The sequence below is a fragment of the Rhinatrema bivittatum genome, chromosome 5 (assembly GCF_901001135.1).
Source record: "Rhinatrema bivittatum chromosome 5, aRhiBiv1.1, whole genome shotgun sequence".
NCBI classification, from domain to species: domain Eukaryota; kingdom Metazoa; phylum Chordata; class Amphibia; order Gymnophiona; family Rhinatrematidae; genus Rhinatrema; species Rhinatrema bivittatum.
In genome coordinates this window covers 366,045,609-366,071,069 of record NC_042619.1, presented here as the reverse complement: position 1 = coordinate 366,071,069, position 25,461 = coordinate 366,045,609, and the positions used below count along the sequence as shown (strand labels likewise).

Here is a 25,461-nt window from a genome sequence, read left to right as displayed (position 1 = left end):
ATATTACCTTGATTTCAGCCTCTATTTCCACAGAAAGTGGACACCAAAAGGCATATCCACTAGACATGAAAACAAGTGCCTTGAAGACCCGCATCCCTCTCCAACAAAGAGGAGAGGCAATCGAGAAAAGGCAAAGAAAATCAACAGGCATTGATAAGAGTGATGAAGTAGTCACACCATAAGCTCAATTATTTTAAAATAAAGGGAGGCAGAGTGTGACAGCTTCCAAATCTCGTCCCAGTCAGATTCATCTAACGAAGCTTGCAAGTCCTCACTCCAACGTCTTACAAGAAGAAAGTCCTATCCTATAGTCTGTGTCATTGATACAATGATAAAGATGGGAAATAACTCTGACAAGGAGAGTGGGATACCATTAAGACCCACCCTTGTCCAACATCCCTGACCAAGTGCCCCCCTCATCTGCAAGTACATGTGGTGAGACTTCTTGCCAACAAATGATGTATATCAGTGAGTTCCACAATGTAGCTATTCTACTCCCTCCCGCCGCCAAACATCTGCTAAAGGATCTTCCAACCACATGCCTGCCATCTCTCATGTCAGGACAAAATGAGCAGCAGGAAAGATCTGAATTCTTAGCCAAAAAATAATGGGAGAGAACTCTGAATCAGTGATGTTAAGTGCTTACAAACCTGCCTCCTGACACGAATAGTGTGAGCAATAGGACAGCCCAGAAGAATCCTCCTGGGGCCGCCGATTAATATTTCTACCCTGGAAAAGGAGTCCGCAGAGGAGCCGGCTTTAGGACGAGACCAGGCACTCATGGATGAACAAGCTTCTCTCAGCCTGGGAGCAGCAGAGACGCCCTCTCCTCCATACCAAAGCACAAACCGGGACCAGTATCTGGAACCACGGGAGTCGATGATCGAAGGGGGAACGATGTTGGAGGCTGGCTCTGGAGGGATGGTGGCGGACATTTTACCTGTACCTGTGGGGGCTTTAGCAGGCAGCACAGAAGCTGTGGCTGCCAGACCGGCGGGAGTGACTGTGCCGAACCCGAGCAGTGTTTCCATCAAGCTTGCTGGGCAGACTGGATGGGCCGTTTGGTCTTCTTCTGCCGTCATTTCTATGTTTCTATGATTCAGGGGAGAGGAGAGGACATGGCAGATGAATCCCTCCAGATTGAAGAGGTCTGCCGGCAAAGTGGGGTAAGGCAGAGCCTGACTATGGGCCTCATTTTCCATCCGGATTGCACGCGATACCATAATGGGGGCGGAGTTGGCCCAGGAAGAGGAGGAGTCGGGGCATCACCGGGGCCGACTCCATGAAGATGCCGCAGACGACGAAATGGTAAGGCCCTTTTTGCATCCGAGTTCGCGCCCAATAGCTACACCTTCTATGGTGGCACTATTGGGTGCGAAATTGGCAGCAATCGCACTACGATGGTGCGATCGCTGCCGGCTAGCGCAGGCCCGCCCCCCATTTCGGCCCCCCGCCCCTCATTCCCTAAAGTATCGCAGGCCTGCGATACTTTAGAAAATGAGGCCCTATGCAAAAATTATCCCGACCAAATGTTATTATTCCAGACTATCTGGAAAGCCATTGTAGCGTTAGAAAAATCTATTTTTTCCTTGGTTAATGTTGTGAATAACTCACAGAATTCTATCCAGATGATGGAGCCACTGATAAAAGCGCAAGAGAATAAAATAAAAGATGTCAGAACAAGTAACTTCTATTAAAGAAGTACAAGTGAAATTGATCCTGTCAGAAAATATTTTAATATTTTGTGCTTTATTGATAATTACTTATATTTAGTGAAGTCAGTAATCAATTAGCCATAAAGAGACATGTTAGCATTTAATACCCATAAGCCTTTACTTTTAAAAGCCATGACTTTAGTCAAGGCCTGTGCTGAAAAAAACTGCAGCAAACAGCACCCACCTCTACCCCCCTTTCAGACCTTGAAAAGAAGTTGTTTTCAACTTCTTGCTTATCTCTAAGTAAAAAAAAAAAAAGCAGTCTGCATTTTATGACCTTGGGCATCCTAAAACATATGGTCACTCAGGCGTGAATCCTGGGATTGAAGGGAGTGTAAAAGTTTTTCTCTCAGAACTACAAAGAAAGCTAAAAAAAGACTAAAAGATTGTTAATTTGGCATCAAATTAAAGATCGAATATGGGCAAAGCTTTAAACAGGGTAAGAATAACTCCTAATTTTAATATTGTGATATGGAAAAATTAATTGAACCTCAGTCAAGGTTTTTAGAAATGAAGTTCTTCAAAGGCTAAAAAGATAGATGTATAGATAGAAAAGAAACAGTTACCCTGAATCAAAGAAATCAAAGAGGTTTAAGGGTATAAAACTTGAAGCAGTCAGAAGGAAAAGAGAGTGCTACTTTGATTTTCTTTGCACGTGATTAGAGAGACACAGAGCGGGGTGCTTCAGATATTTGGTAAATATATAATCATTTATTCAAGTATATGAGAACCTTTAAATTGCTATTGTTTCTAGATTGGCAAATGTATTAGAAATGCATTGATTAATTAAGCAAAAGATGACTTGATTTTGACATTTATCTGATTTTAATAATTTCAATTACTTTATTAATGGCTATGACATTGATTGTAGGATATACTCTGGTAAAGTTAAGATTTGAACATAAAAGTGTTTCTTAGTCATTTAGAGATTTTTATTCATACCCTTCTTTATCTGAAATAAAGAAAATATTTTTATTACAAACTGACTGGTTTATTTTGCATGTTGTGTTGTATGAATAATTGGTGAATAAAGTTCTGTGGTAGATACGGACACATACCTTTGAAAATAAACTTTTTGTCTCTAGGCAGAAAGGGTATAGAAAAGAATGGAGGTGGGGGGTTTTATCTAAGCAGGATTCCCTGGTTTTAAATTCTGCTAGTGGTAAAAGCCTCAATACTTCCATTCAAAATTCTTTACAATCCAAGGGGAAGATATTGCCACGAAAAAAATTGAAAATCTGGAAAATAAGTCAAGATATTTGAACCTGATGGTTCTAAATTTTCCTAGTATAAAGCTGATATCGCCAAAGGATCAATTTAAGAAATATATGGTTGATATTTTATCAATCCCCTACAGAAGCGATACCACCAATTTCTAGGGATGTGCAGAGGGACGCCATAGGTTGCATTCGGGATACATATTTGTCGGGTGGCAGATACGTTGTATATGTCCGTATGGCGTCCCGATACGGTTATACGTCTAATCCTATTCATTACCTGGCTAAAATTAAATTTACTACAACCCTCCTGACCACCCCAAGACTTACCAAAACTCCATGGTGGTCCAGCGGGGGTCCGGGAGCACCCTCACACCCTCTGTACCAGTTCAAAATGGCGCCGATAGCCCTACCATGTCACAGGGGCTACCGGTGCCATTGGTCAGCCCCTGTCACATGGCCATCGGCGCCATCTTGTGCTCCTGCCAAGTGACAGGGGCTGACCAATGGCGTCGGTAGCCCCTGTGACATAGTAAGGGCAAGGCTATCTGTGCCATTTTGGTTCCTGGCACCCGACGGCACGAGTGCAAGAGATCGCTCCTGGACCCTCGCTGGACCCCCAGGGACTTTTGGCCAGCTTGGGGGGGCCCTCCTGACCCCCACAAGACTTGCCAAAATTCCAGCGAGGGTCCGGGAGCGACCTCCTGCACTCGGGCCTTATTGCCAGTATTCAAAATGGCGCCGGCGCTAGCCTTTGCCCTCACTATGTCACAGGGGCTGATGGTCGGTGACATAGTGAGGGCAAAGGCTAGCGCCGGCGCCATTTTGAATACTGGCAATAAGGCCCGAGTGCAGGAGGTTGCTCCCGGACCCCCGCTGGACTTTTGGCAAATCTTGTGGGGGTCAGGAGGCCCCCCCAAGCTTGCCAAAAGTCCCTGGGATCCAGCGGGGGTCCGGGAGCGATCTCCTGCACTCGTGCCGTCGGGTGCCAGGAAACCAAATGGTGCCGATAGACTTGCCCTTACTATGTCACAGGGGCTACAGACGCATTGGTCAGCCCCTGTCACATGGCAGGAGGACAAGATGGCGCCGATGGCCATGTGACAGGGGCTGACCAATGGCACCAGTAGCCCCTGTGACATAGCAGGTCAAAGGTTATCGGCGCCATTTTGAACTGGTACCGAGGGTGTGAGAGTGCAGGGGATGGTTCCCGGACCCCCTGCTGGACCACCAGGGAGTTTTGGTAAGTCTTGGGGGGGATCAGGAGGGTGGGGGGGTTGTTTAAATTGGCAGCCGAATAATTCGGTGAAAATTCGTTGTATCCGTGGGAAATCGCGATACGTTTCGCTTCCCCACGAATATTGGCACATCCGTTGCGGATACCAATACGTAGGGATCCCGAATGCACACCCCTACCAATTTCCAGGGTTTATTTTGCTCCTACATCCAGGAATATGAATGAACAGCCTCTGCCTGTGCAATCTTAAGATGTTGGAACTGATCTCACACTCTTTTTGGAAACTTCTGTGGAAGGCCAAATAGAGTTTCATGGAACATTACTTGTGTCCTTTATGTTTGCTACAGACAGAGACACAGTATTAAGGTTATTTTTGTGAAATAGGAACAAGCTGTACTTTGGACAGAAAATCTGGATATATCCAGATTTGACAAGAGAAACGCAAATTCAGAGAAAACATTTTCTGGGTACGAGTCAGGAGGTCAGACGAGTGGCGGGGGGGGGTGTCAAATTAATATTCATTACCCATGTAAATGTATATTGAAACTGGATAATAATAAATATCTTTTTTGAACCTGCCCAATTAAGGCAACTATTGGATAATTGCATAGTAGAGGCTCGAGTTACTTAACTGTCTCGTGCTATAAATAAATATAGTTCCTCCCTTTTTCTTTTTTTCTCTTAAAAGAATCATTCTACTATATGTCCTAAATAAAGTATTGGATCTCCCTATTACCTTATGGCTATATAAGCAGTAAAAGGGTTATGACTGAGAATTGTAATTGATAAAAGTTTGCATTCATAATTGCCTTGTAATATTTGTGTTGCGAACCTCTTACCTGTGTGGCTTGGGCCGTCGCTGTTTCCTCATGCCTTGGAAGCTGTCCTGGAGCCACGTCCCTGCAGCAGCAAGAGGCCGCTGTCGTGCCGGCGCGGCACGAGCCTCGCCGGGGCTCTCCCTGCGTGGTCTGGAGGCCGCTACCTGTTCTTCACGGCTGAGCCACTGCCGGGGTCCTTGGATGGCAGGGAGGCCATCCCTGCCGATGCCTGCATTCTTTGTGGCTTGGAGCCACCCCTGGAGTTCCAGCGTGGCAAGGTGCCGCCGCGAACCAGCCTCCTTTCTCCATGGCTGTGGCCGCTGATGCCATCAGCTTCAGCGCGGTCCGGAGGCCGCAGTCCCTGGAGACTTCTTGCGGCAGGAGCTGCCCTCAGACCTCCTCTTCAGCAGCAGGATGCAGTCTCCAATGTCGGGGCCTGCACGGCCCAGCTCCGGCTCCTCCTATCTCAGCAGGGCCGCTGTCCAGGGTCCTGCTGCTTCTTCTTCCTGCCTTTCCTTAGGTGCGGGGCCGCGTCGCTCTGCCCTTCTTGAAAGGCCAGTGAGGAAGTGGGCCCTGGATGACCTCACTTCCTGGATCTGCTTCTTCAGCCTACAAAAAGCTCTTCAGGTCATTTCTTCATCGCCTTTGCAAGGAGCAAGTTCTTCCTGGAGCTGGTCTCCTGAGGATCTCCATTTCCCGCTCCTGCCTGGCGTTCCAGCTCTTCATGGGATCCCTCTTCATTCCGTGTTCTGGTCTCTGCACTGATTTCTTTGATTTTTCCTTGATGTCCATGTTTCCAAGTTGTCCAGATGTTCTCCACTGATGTTCCGTTCCAGTCTGATGTCTTCATCCAGATGTCTTCAGCTCCGCTCTGACCCGTCCCTCATGGTCTGCGACCAGCCTGGCTGGGTTGAGTAGGGCGCCTAGTGGCCCAGTGGTCCGCGACCACCTCTGCTGGGGTGTGTAGGGTGCTCGTGGGTCCTTCCATCAGTTGGCATCGAGGAGTCAACTTGGCCCTCGTCTGACTTGCCTTGTTCCTGTTGTTCTTGACCTCTTCCATCTGATCTTCTTCATGTTCCTGGTCCCGGACATTACCTCCTTGTGGTCCGTCTTCAGTCCAACTTCGGGATACCTTCAGATGCCTTCAGATGCGTCTTCCACGCTGGATCGGAGGTTTCGTCCTCCATCGACTGACCTGTCAGGTGCATCGATCACGTCAAGTTCCTGAGGCTCAGTCCAGGACATGGCTACCAGGAGTCATGGCCGGTTACCTTCATCTGTCTATCTTGACGTCCTTTGTCTCGGATTTCCAGTCTTCCTCGCCGCCATCTTCAACTCTAATGTAACTGAGTCGATGTCAGCTTGTTGTCTGCTTCGCCTCCAACAAGGTCCATGACCATCCCGGCTGGGGTGTGAGGGCGCGTGGTGTGGCAGCATTCCTTCTGAGTCTTTCCTCAATGCCTGAGTCTTCATCTTCCTCAACGCCTGAGTCTTCGTCTTCCTCAACGTCTGAATCTTCGTCCTATGTCAGATGTCTTCATCCGTTCATGACCTCTGTCCAGCCTGCTGCTTCTCGCCATTACCCAATGGCAGTCTGAAAGGGCTTGGAATGGTCGGAGGACCATTCAGAGACCACCATTGCATTGGTGGTCTCACGGAAGCATGCAGGGCCAGTAGAGGGTCAGGGTCTCCAGATTCCATCAGTCTACCCAGCAGGGATGTCTCACCGCTGTTATGGTTGAGTGTGCTGTGGGAGATGACCACGCCCACGGGGAGGAGTCCCGTGAGGAGCCACAGCACTGGGCTAGACTCGTAATGCACAAAACACAGTTAGTTCTTTAATAAACAGCTTGAAGAGAGCCACCAGAGGTGGCAGTAGTGAGGCAGTCTGGTAGTTGCAGTCTCAGGGACTTCAGCGGAGGGAGCCCTTCTCTCCTTGATGATGATAGGAGGTTCCGCAGCAGGTTTTCCAACTAAGAGATACTGTGGATGAGATAGACTGAGAGTTAGAGTACTTACTAGGTATTTGCTGTTGGTATGCGATTCCACCAGGTATATTGAAGAAGGTACAGGCATCAAGGCAGGGAGAGCAGGCCCTCAAGGAGCGAGTGCCTGTTCCCTGTAAGGCACCTGAAATAAAGCAGAGGGCCCCCGAGGAGCGGGTAACCAGGTTAGCAGTTACCCCGAAGGGCAGAGAGAGAGCTTCCAGCGGCAGAGTAGCATAGACAAGAACGAATTCGAGTCCTTGCTAACTCAAAGAGCTAGCAAACTAGTGAAGGTAATATACCCGGATGGCGTGACATCAGCATGAGGTTTGCGCCAAGGATGGTATAAAGACGTGGGTTGCGCGCACGAACCCTAGTAGGTACCTGGGAGGAGCAATGGCAGGAGGCTGTACCATAGCCGTTCTGGGGACGCTGGAGAGGTCGGCTTGTAGATGCTGTGGTAGGCATCTTTCCTAGGTAAGCGGGAGGAGCCATGAATAAGGTAAAGCAACGGGGCGAAGCTGTCTAGCACCGACAGACGCAACAACCGCAAGGGTACACATTCATTCTCCTGCAATAGGGAGCACCCCCTAGCACTCCCTCCATCATGATTGCAACAATTTGCCTTATTAGAAAGGATGTGACTTAACATGCTTTAATGTTTTACATTTTCTGTTTGTAAATTCTGAAAAATCAACAAACAAACAAAAAAAAAGAATCCTCTGGGCCATCGAGGAAAAGGTAGGTAAGGTAAAAATAACGGGAGCTCATTTCCCCTCAGTCTGTGCCCTCTTAAGCTGAAGTTGGGATCAAGTAGAATAACAAACCACTCTATGTGTGAGTCTTGTTGCCCAAAACTAGCAGAGTACGTCCAGTAATCCCATTCCACCCTGTCATTTAGGCCTACACAAAGTAGCCATATTAATGCAAACCATTCCATTATGCCAAATGAAGCAACCCAGTCAGCCGTTCAAGGAAGAGAAAATAACCTGTGGTACAGAATATAGGACATGCTGAGACAAATACAGCAGTTGAGGAAGGACACACATTTTAATCAAGTTAATACGCCCTGACCAAGAGATAGATAAATCATTCCAATCCCACAAATCTTTACGAATAGAAGCTAGGACAGGAAGATAGTTGATTATGAAAAGCTCCAAGAAGTTGCCAGATTCCTGAATCCCCAGATATTTGAAGCCCCCTCTGGTACCTTGTTAAATTTCCTCAGTCACTAAGAGATTCAATGATCTGAAGCCAGAGGGAAAAGTTCTGACTTTGTGTAGTTTAATTGATAGCCTGACAAAGCCCCCAAATCCTCCAGAAGCCAAAGGAGACAAGGAGCAGAACTCTCTATATGATTCAGAAAAAACAAAACATCATCTGCATATAGGAAAATTTTGTGCTCTAACCCATCCACTCTAACTCCTCTGACTCTGGTCATGTCTCGAACAGCTTGAGCAAGAGGCTCAATAGCCAAAGCAAAGAGGAGAGGAAAAAGGGGGCACTTTTGTTTTGTCTCGCTCAAAAAAAAAAAAAAAAAAAAAAAGAGCTGTCAGACAACAATATGCAGTAGGTAGGAACCTTCATTTTTTTTTAAATTTTCCCAGGAATTTCAGGGTTTTATTTGACAAGGACAAGAAAAGGAGAAAATCAGTGAAAAAATGTGACTCGTTATTTTTCTGGATAAATATCAGTTTGCTTTACTGGACAGAAGCCAGGTCAATAAAAGAATATTAAGCAGATTCTCCCACTCAGCAGCACCCCTAGCTCTACTCCCATCTTCTTCCTAGCATGTCCCTTTCTTTCCCCACAACTCCAATGAGAATATCCCTCTCCCCTCCCCCCCATTGGAACAGCATTCATCCTTACTAGTGGTGACTCCAGGTATCTCCTCTCTCCTTCGGCAGCAGCTTGCTCAGGCTCCCGTGCTCTTTTTTTGTGGGGCCAGGGAGCCTGCTGGGAAGTGCTTCTGGTGGGCGGGGCCCATTTCAAATGCTGCACTGATGGTACCAAGTAGCAGGCTCTCTGATTGCTTAGTGGGAGGGGGAGGTGGGACTTTCACAGCACATCAGCGGCACTGGAGAATGAGCGCTCTTACTGTTGGGGTGGGTGGGACTTGAAATGCTGCAGTTGTTTGGGCCCACACTGGCTCCCAACAGTTACTGAAGGCCTTGAGAAGCTGAATCTACAGTTCTGCAGTTGTCTTTATTCTGCTTAAATTTTGAGTGAAAATCGGTTTAAATCAATTATCACTTCTGGAAAACTCGAGGAATTTATGGGTGAAAATCAGTTTAAACTGAAAATGACCCTGGCAGTAGGGGATTCATATAATTTTATTTCCAAATTCTTATATACTGCACACTCAGATTGCCAGACCTGATTGGAGCAGTGCACAACATAAAGTACAAAATATAACATAAAATCATACTAATTAAACAAAAATTAAAGCTACTTTCTTCCCAAGCAATAGAGAATAAACCATCTACAGACATCATACAGCAATAGATCCCAAAATATTTCTATTGAAAACAGCCATGCTTTCACCTTTTTTCTAAATGCTAGGTCATTGGATTCCAACATAATATCCAACAGTATAGAATTCCACATCTTTGGGCTAACCACTGAAGAGACCCTTTTTCAATATACCACCTTATGGGCCTCGCACTCATGCAATTTGAAACAATGCTCCATTTTCTGTGCGCAAATTCTAGCTGGGGTTGTAACTGTTAACCACCTTCTTTAAATATCTGGCTTCCTCCCCCAAGCCACCTTAAACATCAAAGTCATGATCTTAACCCTTTCCCTGATGGAACATAAGAACATAAGAAACTGCCATGCTGGGTCAGACCAAGGGTCCATCAAGCCCAGCATCCTGTTTCCAACAGAAGCCAAACCAGGCCACTGTTATAAACTCTGCCCGCGGGTTTTCCCCGCGAGCAGGCTTACTCACCATGCTGTCTTGTCTTCGCCGACGCAGCAGGACGCTGCTGTCGGCCTGCCCACGCGGCCCGGAGGCCGCCCTGCATCCTTCAGTCTTCCGCGGCCAGAGCCGCGGCCTTCTTCGGGGCCTGGGACCGCCCCCATCGCTGCCTTCTCTTCGCGGTGCTAAGGCTGCAGCCCCGGGCTGGAGTAGCGAGAGGAGCCGCCCCCGGGGCCTCCTGCCGCGGCTAAAGCCGCTGCCGACATCGGGCCTGCGTCCCAGGCCAGCCCTGCTTCCTCTGATGCACTATGTCGATGCAGGCCGCTGTCCGCAGTCCTGCACAGCTCCTGCACTCTCCCTAGGCACGCGGCCGTGTCTTCCTTCTTCATTTAAAGGACCAGACACAGGAAGTGTGCTGGCCCCACCTTGCTGACTGTTTCCTGTATCAGCCTTATAAAGGGCTGCTCCGTCTGTTGTTCCTGGCCTTGCATTGTCGTGGAGTCTTCGCTCTGGAGGCTCCGGCCTGCCAGAGACCATGTAAGGTCTTCTAGTTTTGTGGAGCTCCTCATCATGATTTCGTCTTGTCCTACCATGTCATGTCTTCGTGCCTGAGGTCCTCGTCCAGGTGTCTTGTTCTTCTACGTCCTGGTGTTCCTGCCCTCCGTGATGTTCCTTCCTTCATCTCGCCTTCAACGCTCTCGAGCCTTCTGGTCCGGTAGGCCGGGGGTCCCTCAGATGCAGTACTCCTGAGTGGACTAGCCTGCTGGTGGACAGTTGTCCTGTGCTCCTGAGCCGTCAAGTCCTGGTTGTGTGTTCCTGTGCTGTCCTGCTCCCGTCGTGGTCCGTGACCAGCCTCTGGGGCTGTGTAGGGCGCATACTGGGACAGGGTGGTCCGCGACTCAGTACCGCGGGTGGCCTGAGTAGGGCGCCCTGAGAGACAGTGCCAATCTCCATGCCTTGTGTTGCCTATGGGGATGTCATGTGTCCTCGCCATGGATGCCGTTGCATCAGCCATGTGTCTTCACCAAGGATGCCATTGCATCAACCCCGAGTCTTCACCAAGGATGCCAATTGCATCAACCCCCGAGTCTTCGTCCATGGATGCCGTTGCATCAACCCAAGTCTTGTGCCATGTGATGCCGTCGCATCAATCTTCATGTCTATGTCTCAAGGTCCGTCTGCCCTCAACCTCAGGCCAGGCCTGCTGCTCCATGCTGCTCGCAGCAGGTCCGAAAGGGCCCAGAATGGTCGGAGGATGATTCACCTTCAAACATCCTTGGATGTTGGCCATGGGAGCTTGCCGGCCTGGTCGAGGGCAAGATTGTTCAGCCATGTGGAGCACAGTCAACCCTTGGCTCATCCCTGAAGGTCTGGGTCGGGCTAAGGCCTAAGGGCGCACTAAACCACCCGGACACAACAGCCACAAGGACCTGGCAATTACCCAAACACTAAGAAGATCCCATACTACTGATGCAATTAATAGCAGTGGCTATTCCCTAAGTAAACTTGATTAATAGCAGTTAATGGACTTCTCCTCCAAGAACTTATCCAAACCTTTTTTGAGCCCAGCTACACTAACTGTACTAACCACATCCTTTGGCAACAAATTCCAGAGCTTTATGTACATTGAGTGGAAAAAGAATTTTCTCCGATTAGTCTTAAATGTGCCACTTGCTAACTTCATGGAATGCCCCCTAGCCCTTCTATTATTCAAAAGTGTAAATAACAGATTCACATCTACTCATTCAAGACCTCTCTGTTGAACTCTGGTGGTTTAGTGTGCCCATGGGCCTCAGCCCGACCCAGACCTTCTGAGCCGAGCCAAGGGTTGACGGTGGCCCCGCATGGCTGACAGTCTACCCTCCACCAGGCCGGCAAGCTCCCATGGCCAACATCCGGAGATGATGGAAAGTGAATGGTCCTCCGACCATTCCGGGCCCTTTCGGACCTGCTGCGAGCAGCATGGAGCAGCAGGCCTGGCCTGAGGTTGAGGGCAGACGGGCCTGGACATGAAGACATGACTATGGAATGATGCGACAGCATCCAGGGACGAAGACATATGGCTGATGCAATGGCATCCAGGGACGAGACTCTTGACACTTACAAAGGCAACACAAGGCATGGACATTGGCACTGTCTCTCAGGGCGCCCTACTCAGGCCACCCGCGGGACTGAGTCGCAGACCACCCTGTCTGTTACGCGCCCTACACAGCCCCAAAGGCTGGTCACGGACCACGATGGGAGCGGGACAGCACAGGAACACACATCTGGGACTTGACGCTCGGGAGCACAGGACAACCATCCACTGGCAGGCAGTCCACTCAGGAATACTGCATCTGAGGGACCCCTGGCCTACCGGTACCAGAAGGCTTGAGAGCAAAGACGAGGCATGGCGTAGGAAGGAACATCACGGAAGGCAGGAACACCAGGACGTAAAGGATCACGAAGACACCTGGACATGGACCTCAGGGACGAAGACTTGACATGGAACAGCTGAACGAAACAAGGAGCTCCTAGAAGACTGTAAGACCTTACACAGGCTCTGGCAGGCAGGAGCCTCCAGAGCGAAGACTCCACGATGATGCAAGGCCAGGAACAATGGACGGAGCAGCCCTTTATAGGGCTGAGCAGGAAATAGTCCTAAAGGTGGGGCCCAGACACTTCCTGTGTCTGGCCCTTTAAATCTTGCAAGAAGACGCGGCCGTGTGCCTAGGAGCAGGAAACAGAGGCTGTGCAGGACCATGGCCAGCGGCCTGCACAGCGTCTGTGCTGAAGACGTCAGAAGAGGCAGGGCTGGCCTGGGACGCAGGCCCGATGTCGGCAGCGGCTCCAGCCGCTGCAAGAGGCCCCGGGGGCAGCTCCAGCCGCTACCCCAGCCCGGGGCTTTTGTGGCCTCCAGCCGCGAAGATGGAATCGGCGTCGGGGGCGGTCCCAGCCCCGAAGAAGGCCGCAGCTCCGACCGCGGACAGCAGGAGAGACGAAGACAGCCTCCGGGCCGCGTGGGCAGGCCAATGGCGGCGTCCTGCCGCATCGGCGAAGATGACACAGCGTGGTGAGTCAGAGCCTGCTCGCGGGGAAACCCGCGGGCAGTGCGATTCATAACACTCTCATGATCTTAAAGACCTCTATCATATCCCCCCTCAGCTGTCTCTTCTCCAAGCTGAACAGCCCTAACCTCTTCAGCCTTTTCTCATAACATCACTCAAACTCTTGCGGAATTATACTGGCTCCCAATCAAACAAAGAGCACAATTTAAAACACTTTGCTCAGTCCACAAGCTAATCAATGAAGAAAATACAGATTGGTTAAACACTGCATTAAGACTACATATTCCCCAAAGGAATCTCAGATCAGCAAATAAAGCCTTACTAATCATACCCTCTGTAAAGACAGCCAAACTGACACAAGTAAGGGAAAGAGCATTATCATTAGCCGGCCCCATATTATGGAACTCAATGCCACCCGAAATAAGATTAATAAGAGACCATAAACTCTTCAAAAAAAGCCTAAAAACATGGCTTTTCAAAAAAGCATTTCATAATGAGAATGGGGAATAGGTAGTACTAAGAAACTAGAAAAGGACTTATACACATAGGCAAAAGTCACCAGATAACATATATGCATTCCTTACCTTTATTTTTATCACACTTAAGTTTTAAGATAAAGAATTACAGTATGTCGCATATATGGATAGCCTATTAAGGGAACTTCAATACACACTACATATAGCTTATAATATTTTGAATCATGTATCTGAACAACTTTGGCACCCACTGTTTAAAGTAAAATCTATTTCAAATTTATTTATGTGCCTATTTGTTAACTGTTGTGATGGTATATCACTTAACGATGGTATAGAAAAGTTTTTAAATAAATAAAATAAATAAATAATGGAGCTGTTCCATCCCCTTTATCATTTTGGTCGCCCTTCTCTGTACCTTCTCCATCGCAACTATATCTTTAAGATGTGGCGACCAGAATTGTACACAGTATTCAAGGTGCTGTCTCACCATGGAGCGATATAGAAGCATTATGGCATTTTCCATTTTATTAACCATTCAATTCCTAACATTCTGTTTGCTTTTTTGATTGCTGCAGCACACTGAGCAGACGATTTTAAAGTATTATCCACTATGATGCCTAGATCTTTTTCCTGGGTGGTAGCTCCTAATATGGAACCTAACATCGTGTAACTACAGCAAGGGTTATTTTTCCCTATATGCAACACCTTGCACTTGTCCACATTAAATTTCATCTGCCAATGCAGTTGATATAATAATAGTGTCATGCTTAAAAGCCAAGAACAAGCAAAGATCAACCTTGTTGCTATGTTCTGTACTATCTGCAAATGTTGACTATTCCAGCCAATATGCCATTGTAATAATCCAATATGTTACATTTGCCGGCTCATGAGCTGCTCTCGTGAGCCAGCTCACATATCCAATGCTGCCACCCAGCTGACATCCACACTCCCACATGCTCAGGATGCTACTGCCATCGCCTTTGGGGCCTTCCTCTAGGTGCACAGGCCAGTCTATATAAGAACATAACATAAGCCATACTGATTCAGACCAAGGGTTCATCAAGCCCAGTATCTGGTGTCCAACAGTGGCCAACCAAGTCACGAGTACCTGGCAAGTACCCCAACAACAAATGAATAGATCCCAAGCTACTAATTCTTATTGATTAATAGTAGTTTATGGAATTCTGCTCTAGGAAATTATCCAAACCTTTTTTAAACCCAGCTACACTAACTGCCGTAACCAAATCCTCTGGCAATGAATTCCAAAGCTTAATGATGTGTTGAGTGAAAAAGAATTTTCTCTGATTTGTTTTAAATGAGCTACTTGCTAACTTCATGGAGTGCTCCCTACTCCTTGTATTATCTGAAACAGTAAATAACTGATTCACATTTACCCGTTCCAGTCCTTTCATTATTTTGTAGACCTCTATCATACCCTAACCCCCCCCAGCTGAAAAGCCCTAACCTCTTTAGCCTTTCCTGAAAGGGGAACTGTTCCATCCCCATTATTGTTTTGGTCGCCTTTCTCTAGTGCAACTATATCTTTTTTTAGATTCGGTGACCAGAACTGTACACAATATTCAAGGTGAGGTCTTACCAAGGAGCGATACAGAGGCATTATGACACTCGCCATTTTATTAGCCATTCCCTTCCTAATAATTCCTAACATTCTGTTTGCTTTTTTGACTGCCACAGCAAACAGTGCCAACAATTTCAATGTATTTTCCACTATGATGCCTAGATCTCTTTTCTGGGTGGTAACTCCTAATGTGGAACCCAACATCATGTAACCACAGCAAGGGTTATTTATATTTATTTATATGCATCACCTTGCACTTGTCCACATTAAATTTCATTTGCCATTTGGATGCCCAATCTTCCAGTCTCACAAGCAAGCTCCTCCTACAATTTATCACAATCTGCTTCAGATTTAATTACTCTGCATAATTTTGTGTCATCCACAAATTTAAGCACCTCACTTGCAATTCCCCTTTCTAGATAATTTATAACTATATTAAAAAGCACAGGCCCCTGAGGCACTCCACTGTTTAACTTTCTCCACTGTGAAAACTGACCATTTAATTCTACTGTTTCCTGTCTTTTAACCAGTTTGCAATTCACAAAAGGACATCGCCTCCTATCCCATTACTTATTAGTTTTCTTAAAAGCTTCTCATGAGGGATTTTCAGAACGCCTTCTGAAAATCCAAACACACCACATTTACCAGTTCACCTTTATCCACATGTTTATTCACTCCTTCATAAAAATGTAGGAGATTTGTGAGGTAAGGCTTCCTTTGGGAAAATCCATTCTGGCTGTGTCCCATTAAACCATGTCTATCTACATGTTTTGTGATGTTATTCTTTATAACAGTTCCCACAATTTTTCTCAGCACTGAAGTCAGGCTTACCTGTCTATAGGTTTCTGGATCTCGCCTTCAGCCCTTTTTAAATATCGGGGTTTACATTAGCCACCCTCCAGGTACAATGGACGATTTTAATGATAGGTTACAAATTTTTACTAATAAGTCTGAAATTTCATTTTTGAGTTCTTCAAGAACCCTGCAGTGTATACCATCTGGTCCAGGAGATTTACTACTCTTCACTTTGTCAAACTGGCCTACTACATCTTCCAGGTTCAACATAATTTGGTTCAGTTCATCTGTAACATCACCCTTGAAAACTGTCTCTGGAACGGGTATCTCCCCAACATTCTCTTCAGTAAACACCGAAGCAAAGAATTTGTTTAATCTTTCCGCAATGGCCTTATCTTCCCTAAGTGCCCCTTTAACCCCTCGATCATCTAACAGTCCAATCCACTCACTCGCAGGCTTTCTGCTTTGGATATATTTTATAAAGATTTTAATATTAATTTTTGCCTCTACAGCCAACTTCTTTTCAAATTCTCTTAGCCTGTCTTATCAATTGTCTTACTTAACTTTCCAATGCTTATACTTTATCCTATTTTCCTCTGATGGATCCTTCTTCCAATTTTTGAATGAAGATCTTTTGGCTAAAATAACCTCTTTCACCTCACTTTTTAACCATGCCAACAATCGTTTGGCCTTCCTTCCACCTTTCTTAATGCATGGAATACATTTTGGATTGCCCTTCTAAGATGGTATTTTTATGTCAAATCGTGTTTATTCAGTTTTGATGAAAAGAATATAAAACCACAGAATAACGTATGGTACTGCCCAGGAGGGAAGGGTTAGGTCAGCCGTCATAGTTGGTGATTTGATTATTAGGAATGTAGATAGCTGGGTGGCTGGTGGGCGTGAGGATCGCCTGGTAACATGCCTACCTGGTGCGAAGGTGGCAGACCTCACGTGTCACCTAGATAGGATTTTAGACAGTGCTGGGGAGGAGCCAGCTGTCGTGGTACATGTGGGCACCAACGACATAGGAAAATGTGGGAGGGAGGTTCTAGAAGCCAAATTTAGGCTCTGAGGTAGAAAGCTTAGATCCAGAACCTCCAGGGTAGCATTCTCTGAAATGCTCCCTGTTCCACACGCAGGTCACCAGAGGCAGGCAGAGCTCCGGAGTCTCAATGCGTGGATGAGGCAATGGTGCAAGGAAGAGGGATTCAGTTTTGTTAGAAACTGGGGAACCTTTTGGGGAAGGGGGAGTCTCTTCCGAAGGGATGGGGCTCCACCTTAACCAGGGTGGAACCAGTCAGCTGGCGCTAACCTTTAAAAAGGAGATAGAGCAGCTTTTAAACTAGAACAAAGGGGAAAGCAGACAGTCGCTCAGCAGTGCATGGTTCGGAGAGAGGTATCTTTAAAGGATACTAATGATGCATTAGAATTAGGGCATCCCGACAGTGAGGTTCCAATAATTAGAAATGTAGTCCAAGTGCCTGTAACTAAAAACTCACCTGAGCTAAAAAATTCTAACTTATCCCTATCAATTAAAAAGCACAATGAAAATACAAACAAAAAACAAACTTTGAAATGTTTGTATGCTAATGCCAGAAGTCTAAGAAGTAAGATGGGAGAATTAGAATGTATAGCAGTGAATGATGACAGACTTAACTGGCATCTCAGAGACATGGTGGAAAGAGGATAACTAATGGGACAGTTCTATACCGGGGTACAAATTATATCGCAATGACAGAGAGGAGCACTCGGGAGGAGGTGTGGCGCTTTATGTCCGAGATGGCATTGAGTCCAACAGGATAAACATCCTGCATGAGACTAAATACAAAATTGAATCTTTATGTGTAGAAATCCCTTGTGTGTCGGGGAAGACTATAGTGATAGGGGTATACTACCGTCCATCTGGTCAAGAAATTAGGGAAGCTAACCAAATTGGTAGTGCGGTAATAATGGGAGACTTCAATTACCCCAATATTGACTGGGTAAATGTATCATCGGGTCACACTAGAGAGATAACATTCCTGGATGGAATAAATGATAGCTTTATGGAGCAATTGGTTCAGGAACAGACGAGAGAGGGAGCAATTTTAGATCTAATTCTCAGTGGAGCACAGGACTTGGTAAGAGAGGTAACGGTGGTGGGGCCGCTTGGCAATAGTGATCATAATATGATCAAATTTGATTTAATGACTGGAAGAGGAACAGTGTGCAAATCCAAGGCTCTCGTGCTAAACTTTCAAAAGGAAAACTTTGATAAAATGAGAAAAATTGTTAGAAAAAAACTGAAAGGAGCAGCTACAAAAGTAAAAAATGTCCAAGAGGCGTGGTCATTGTTAAAAAATACCATTCTAGAAGCAGATGCTATTTTAGCCAAAAGATCTTCATTCAAAAATTGGAAGAAGGATCCAACAGAAGAAAATAGGATAATGCTTAAGCATTGGCAAGTTAAATGTAAGACATTGATAAGACAGGCTAAGAGAGAATTTGAAAAGAAGTTGGCTGTAGAGGCAAAAACTCACAGTAAAAACGTTTTTAAATTTATCCGAAGCAGAAAGCCTATGAGGGAGTCAGTTGGACCGTTAGATGATCGAGGGGTTAAAGGGGCACTTAGAGAAGAAAAGGCCATCGCGGAAAGATTAAATGATTTCTTTGCTTCGGTGTTTACTGAAGAGGATGTTGGGGAGGTTCCCGTAATGGAGAAGGTTTTCATGGGTAATGATTCAGATGGACTGAATCAAATCACGGTGAACCTAGAAGATGTGGTAGGCCTGATTGACAAACTGAAGAGTAGTAAATCACCCGGACTGGAAGATATACACCCCAGAGTTTTGAAGGAACTAAAAAATGAAATTTCAGACCTTTTAGTAAAAATTTGTAACATCATTAAAATCATCCATTGTACCTGAAGACTAGAGGATAGCAAATGTAACCCCAATATTTAAAAAGGGCTCCAGGGGCAATCCGGGAAACTACAGACCAGTTAGCCTGACTTCAGTGCCAGGAAAAATAGTGTAAAGTGTTCTAAACATCAAAATCACAGAACATATAGAAAGACATGGTTTAATGGAACAAAGTCAGCATGGCTTTACCCAGGGCAAGTCTTGCCTCACAAATCTGCTTCACTTTTTTGAAGGAGTTAATAAACATGTGGATAAACGTGAACCGGTAGATATAGTATACTTGGATTTTCAGAAGGTGTTTGACAAAGTTCCTCATGAGAGGCTTCTAGGAAAAGTAAAAAGTCATGGGATAGGTGGTGATGTCCTTTCATGGATTGCAAACTGGCTAAAAGCCAGGAAACAGAGAGTAGGATTAAATGGACAATTTTCTCAGTGGAAGGAAGTGGACAGTGGAGTGCCTCAGGGATCTGTATTGAGACCCTTACTTTTCAATATATTTATAAATGATCTGGAAAGAAATATGACGAGTGAGATAATCAAATTTGCAGATGACACAAAATTGTTTAGAGTAGTTAAATCACAAGCAGATTGTGATAAATTGCAGGAAGACCTTGTGAGACTGGAAAACTGGGCATCCAAATGGCAGATGAAATTTAATGTGGATAAGTGCAAGGTGATGCATATAGGGAAAAATAACCCATGCTATAATTACACAACGTTGGGTTCCATATTAGGTGCTACAACCCAAGAAAGAGATCTAGGTGTCATAGTGGATAACAGATTGAAATTGTCGGTTCAGTGTGCTGCGGCAGTCAAAAAAGCAAACAGAATGTTGGGAATTATTAGAAAGGAATGGTGAATAAAACGGAAAATGTCATAATGCCTCTGTATCGCTCCATGGTGAGACCGCACCTTGAATACTGTGTACAATTCTGGTCGCCGCATCTCAAAAAAGATATAATTGTGATGGAGAAGGTACAGAGAAGGGCTACCAAAATGATAAGGGGAATGGAACAACTCCCCTATGAGGAAAGACTAAAGAGGTTAGGACTTTTCAGCTTGGAGAAGAGACGACTGAGGGGGGATATGATAGATGTGTTTAAAATCATGAGAGGTCTAGAACGGGTAGATGTGAATCGGTTATTTACTCTTTCGGATAGTAGAAAGACTAGGGGGCACACCATGAAGTTAGTATGTAGAACATTTAAAACTAATCGGAGAAAGTTCTTTTTTACTCAACGCACAATTAAACTCTGGAATTTGTTGCCAGAGGATGTGGTTAGTGCAGTTAGTATAGCTTTGTTTTAAAAAGGATTGGATAAGTTCTTGGAGGAAAAGTCCATTACCTGCTATTAAGTTCACCTAGACATTAGTCACTGCCATTAGCAATGGTAACATGGAATAGACTTAGTTTTTGGGTACTTGCCAGGTTCTTGTGGCCTGGATTAGCCACTGTTGGAAGCAGGATGCTGGGCTTGATGGACCCTTGGTCTGACCCAGTATGGCATTTTCTTATGTTCTTATGTTCTTAAGGTGTATGCAAGAGATGTGTGCAAGCGCCTAAGACTGGCACGGAGAGGAGAGGGTGTCTCTGCCACGGGTCACCCTTCAGCAGCTTTCAGAGCCTTGGAGTGCACAGGTTAATTGCGGCCGGTTGCGGGTATTATATATGTTGGGTATGATCTCAATCTCACATTTATTTGCTAGTGCTCTTTTTAATAACTGCACTGTGCCAAACATGGTGTAATAAATACAGGTGACATATCAAGGTGAGCTTGGAATTATTTTCTTAATTAAGTGGTGCCCAAACAATTAGGACTGTTTTTGTATCTTTAGGCCACATTTTTTTAGTCTCTGTTTACAGCTCTTGCTACCTGATGATCTTCTCTGCCCATACATAGTACAGAATCGTTGCTTAGTATTGGCACTTTTATTAGTAATGCTGGGTTGGGTTTTTTTTGTTTGTTTTCTAAAATGAATAATTACACTCTCTGAGTTACACAAAGAATGAATAAATGTAAAGGTAAGGTAAGAAACTGGCAGTAGTATTTGGGGGAGTGGAGCTTGCTTGATTTGCTTGCCCCCCTCCCCCTTCTCCCAACCAAAAAGGCGTTCCAGTGTTCCTGACAGTACAAAATGGGAGGAAACCTTTGGTAAGTAGGCCCCTAAGATCTGCATTTTCAAAAGCAGGAATATTTTTAAAAGGTTTCAAGCACAACATCATTTACAGCCTGATTTACTACACTTTATTTCCCATGGGCGCATAATGGGGCAAAAGCCTTAGCACATCAGATCCTAACTGTGCTAAAACATCTTCCACTCTGCATTGTTTTAATATGAAGATTCAATCACTGAGTCTGTACATCACATTTCTGCATTTGCCACAGCAGGAGTTAAGGGAATTTTAAAACTGGTGACAGAGAAGAAAATGCTAATGAGTATTAGATATGAAACAAAGGCTAAAATTCAATCTGGCAAAGACAGCCTCTTATACACCGTTAACGTAGTGTGACATGACGACATACTTGTGTTTTACATTGTTTTCTCCATTGTGATACCAATCCAACATCAGGCACTCAGCATGAAGTTTTTGCACTTTCTCCAAATCCTTTTTTCCCTGTTCCATCTCTTTCATTAAAAGGTGTACGTCCTCGTTCTATCAAAATGATAAAATAAATGGTGTTACCTATTTTAGTCAGTCTATGGAAACCAGTGAAGCTACTCTGGCCTTCCCCAGGGATCTTTCCGGTGACTGTAGATCTCCGTCCCACTGAACTTCAAATCACTGCTTGTTAGAAAAATAAATTGCTAGTTCTGTTCTGTCTTCTCTTAATGCGGTCTTGTAGTCCTTTGTTTATTTGAAATCACCTGTGTCTACACAAGCATTTCGTTTTTTGGCTTGGTAGTTTCTCTGTTTCTTTGAATTTCCAGCTTAATAAGAAATGGCCCTGACTGGGTTAAATAGCACCATAAGCCTTCATTTGTAACTATTTGGGGTTATTCCCCCATTTTATGAACTCCTTCCCATCTAGCACTGCCATCACAACAGCCTTTGGCCAGGGTATGCATGCACCCCAAGTCTGGCCACTAGGTGCCACAGTTGTACAATGACTGAGACTCCCTTTATTCAGGGGTTATAAATGCTGTCTCTGCAGCATACTAGCTTTGGCCAGTCCAAGTAGCAAACTAAACAAGTATTTTTTTCACAGATACATGTACTCAATGAACATTTTAAAATATACTGATGGAAATTAAAATAATTAACACAAAACCCTTCTAGACTTTTTTGATTAATATTAAATGAGTGTACTAGTAGAAAATAGAAAATTCAAAAGCAACTGATAAAATTAATATATTTGTTATAATGTAATGAATCATAATATTTATTGGATCATAATGTGTTACATGCACATTATACTATAGATTATTCGCACATCTGAATGTACCTTTAGTGATGAAGTTACAATCTAGGGGATCTATTTATTTATTTAGTTGGCCATCCAGTGCTCCTACCATGTGACAGGGTCTGGCCAATGGCACATATACCCTGTCACATGGTAAGGGCAAAGGGCCATCGGCGCCATTTTGATTAGTGGCAGCCGACGGCCCGGGAACGGGAGATCGCTCCAGGGACCTCCACTGGACCACCAAGTACCTGTAAAAAGTTTTTTGGGGGGGCGGGGGAAGCTAAGGGATTAGTTTTAAAGGGTCGGGATGGGTTTAGGGGTTATTTTTGTGTGCCATTTTTCCTGCCCTCCCCCAAAATGATAAAAGAACCCCCATGATCAATATCGTGGGGTTTTCCTATCATTTTGGGGGAGCCCCCGATTTCTGACTATTTTGAAAATATCATCTGATATTTTCAATAGTCCGAAGCCTGATTCACATCCCTAAAAACTATCCCCTCACCCCTTTCCTGGTGCCCTAGGACACTTATTTGTATGCCTTGATGGTCTACCAGTACAAAGGGTCACTAAAGGCTAGCTGTTGTAATTTTGGAAATGAAGTTGTCAGCCCCGGACACCTGGGGAGTGCAGCAGCCTATACTGCTGGATCAGCAGAGTTAATAGAAAGTGGATCAGGGTTCAAGGGGAGAAGGGAAGAGTGATATCCACTACCTGTACCCATATAGTACAACAGAGTATGGAAATAAGAGAAGCGGAGAATTTGTTATCCAGCAAGTGGATGCAAGGAGTTTCCATTGGGAAGACAGCCACACCATTTATAGTAACCCAGGGAGGCTTCTCGTGTGTCCTGGCCGCGGCAGGCCCGCGACCAGGCCTACTCACCTCCGGAGCCCAACTCCCGGACCTGGCCCATCCTCACCGGCAGCAGTGGGCAGCCGCCTGCACTCCCGCACCCCCGCTTCCTCCTCAGGTGCTCCGTGGACCCCTCCAGCTCCAAGCGGGTCTCCCCATGTGTGCTGTGGGGAGATGCTGCTGTTCAGTGTCCTGCCTCCTCCTAGGCGCGCGTGTGCCCCGTTGACCTTTCAAAGGGCCGCAGCAGGAAAGTAACCCGCGGCCCTGGATGATGACATCCTCGGGCCCCGCTATTTAAGGCAGTGCCTGCTACTCACTCCTTGCCTGACTCCGTTACTGGTTCCTGTTCTTGATTTCGTTCCCGGTTCCTGTTCCTAACTTCGTTCCTGGTTCCTGTTCCTGATTCTCTTCCTGGTTCCTACCTAGCCTATGCCTTGGACGGATTACTGGGTTTGACCCTTGCTTCGTTGGACTACGCTCAGGACTGATTACTGGCTTTGACCCTTGCTCCGCTGTACCTTGCCTAGCACTGCCGTCTGCCCTGACTTCAGCTTGTTCCTGATCTCACCTCTGGTATCTCTTCGGACTTGGCCTTGTTAGGCTTCGGCCTTCTACTGCCCAGGTGTCACCTATCCCTGCACTCTGATCCGTCTTTGCCACCCGGGCCTCTGGACTCCTGCCTTGGAGGGACCTGTCTAGGTCCCTCCGATACCTCTGCTGGTCCCTGGCTGCCTACTTTGAACATCCACTGGGATTCATCTAACGGAGGCCCGCCTAAGACCAGCTGGCCCCCGCACCCAAGGGCTCAACCTACGGGGAACGAGGGCTGGTACTGGTGAAACTCCAGTCGGCATCCGTCTCCCGGTCTATTCTGCCTCCCGATGGTGGGGACCCATGGGGCTTGCCTTATGAATAGCATCAACCACACCTCGGGCCAGGGGCCCACCACCAGCGCAACACCCATTCCTCCGGATGCTTCTTCCTTCTACTTCTGACCATGCTGAAACAGCTTGACTGCCAGTGCAGCTGTCTTTTTTCTTTACTGCCCTGTTGTGATTTTCCCTGGGAAATACCTTCATTTTATGATCCAATCCTCCATTTTATAATACAAATAGAGGCTGTAAGTAGATGGACATAAAGAATGAGAGACAGTTGTGCACAGCTCTCTCTAAATTATTTGTCCTTTCGGTGGAGATACCAGAGCAAAAGGTATGAAATTATATTTTTCAGATCCCGAGGCCTTTGTTAAAGGCATTACTCTGGTTTATTGGGAATACTACAGGGAAAGTTTGGTAACACGTCACCACAAGGTCTTATTGACCAATGGAATGAAGACCTAGGACTTTCTTTAACTGGCCCTATGTGGAAAGATATATGGGTAAATGCCCATCGTAGTTAACTCTGCCAGTGCCAGGTTGCGCTGATGGTTCATCTGCTGCATAGGATTTAAGGAACACCTGTTTATTATTCCCATATCTTCTCTGATTCTAGCCCTTTGAGTTGGAGGGGTTGCGGGAGCAGGGTGTGTATAAACATATGCGGTGGCACTGCAAGGACATAAGGCAATTTTGGCACAAAGTAGCTGATGTTCTAGCTTGTATCTTTTTAGTGCAAATAACGGGACTTCTGGGAAGTTGAGATGGAGGGCAGGGCGGGCAGCAAACAAACAAAGTCAAGGCCAGAGACAGTCCAAGTCAGCAACAAAATCAGTCCAAAGAATTCTGACAGGGAAGCAAGGAAAGACAAGGAAGCAGTGAGGAACCAGGTAGAGATTTAAGTTCATTGTCCCTTTCAGGTACCTTCCCAGCCTTTACACTGCTGTCCAGTCCTCCTGCGTTGGATTAGTCACTCTTCTGCTAAGTAAACTCAAACACTGGCTATGTCAGACCTGGATATTGTTGCAAGATAGATAGGTTCCAATTGCCGTCCTGTAATGATTATTATTGGTAAGTCTTTTTTGACTTCCATATCCCTTTTGGAAGCCTGTTTCCCTGGATGCTAGTTCTGTTGCCTTCATACAGATCCAGAAAATCTGAACAAGTAATGCCTATATACTTTTTATTTCAATGATTAGATAGTAACTTATATTTCCTAGTAGTTTTACTTCCTTTTCTTTGTTTAAACAGTCTCTGATCTCTGAATTGTCATCCTTTTCATAGCATACAATCAGGTTATCTACATAACACAAACGGTACATCCAGCTTCCATTTTTGTGTCTGTAATAAAGACATGGGTCAGCTTCTCCATGCTTGAATCCCATGCTTCTCAGCATCTTGCTCAGCTTGTCAGTCTCTCTTTGCCTGGTTCTTCAAATCCTGGTGGCTGATACATATACATTTCTTCTTTGAGCTCACCATATATAGAGGCAGTCTTTATGTCAAGATATACCACTTGCAATTATTTGCTTGCTGCCACACTAAGCAGGATTCTTATGGGTGTATGCTTCACCACTGGCACAAACATTTCATTGAAGTCAATGAAATAATTTTGCATATAGCCTTTGGCTACCA

General features: G+C 45.7%; 1 protein-coding gene across 1 annotated transcript in view; it reads right to left on the bottom strand.

The window, feature by feature from the left end:
• Positions 1 to 25,461, bottom strand: part of VWA3B (von Willebrand factor A domain containing 3B) — a 632,585-nt gene that overhangs the window by 369,026 nt on the left and 238,098 nt on the right. Inside the window, exon 16 of the mRNA XM_029603312.1 lies at positions 21,218 to 21,348. Within this exon, the coding sequence (XP_029459172.1) occupies positions 21,218 to 21,348 (131 nt within the window). The remainder of the gene's footprint in view (positions 1 to 21,217; positions 21,349 to 25,461) is intronic.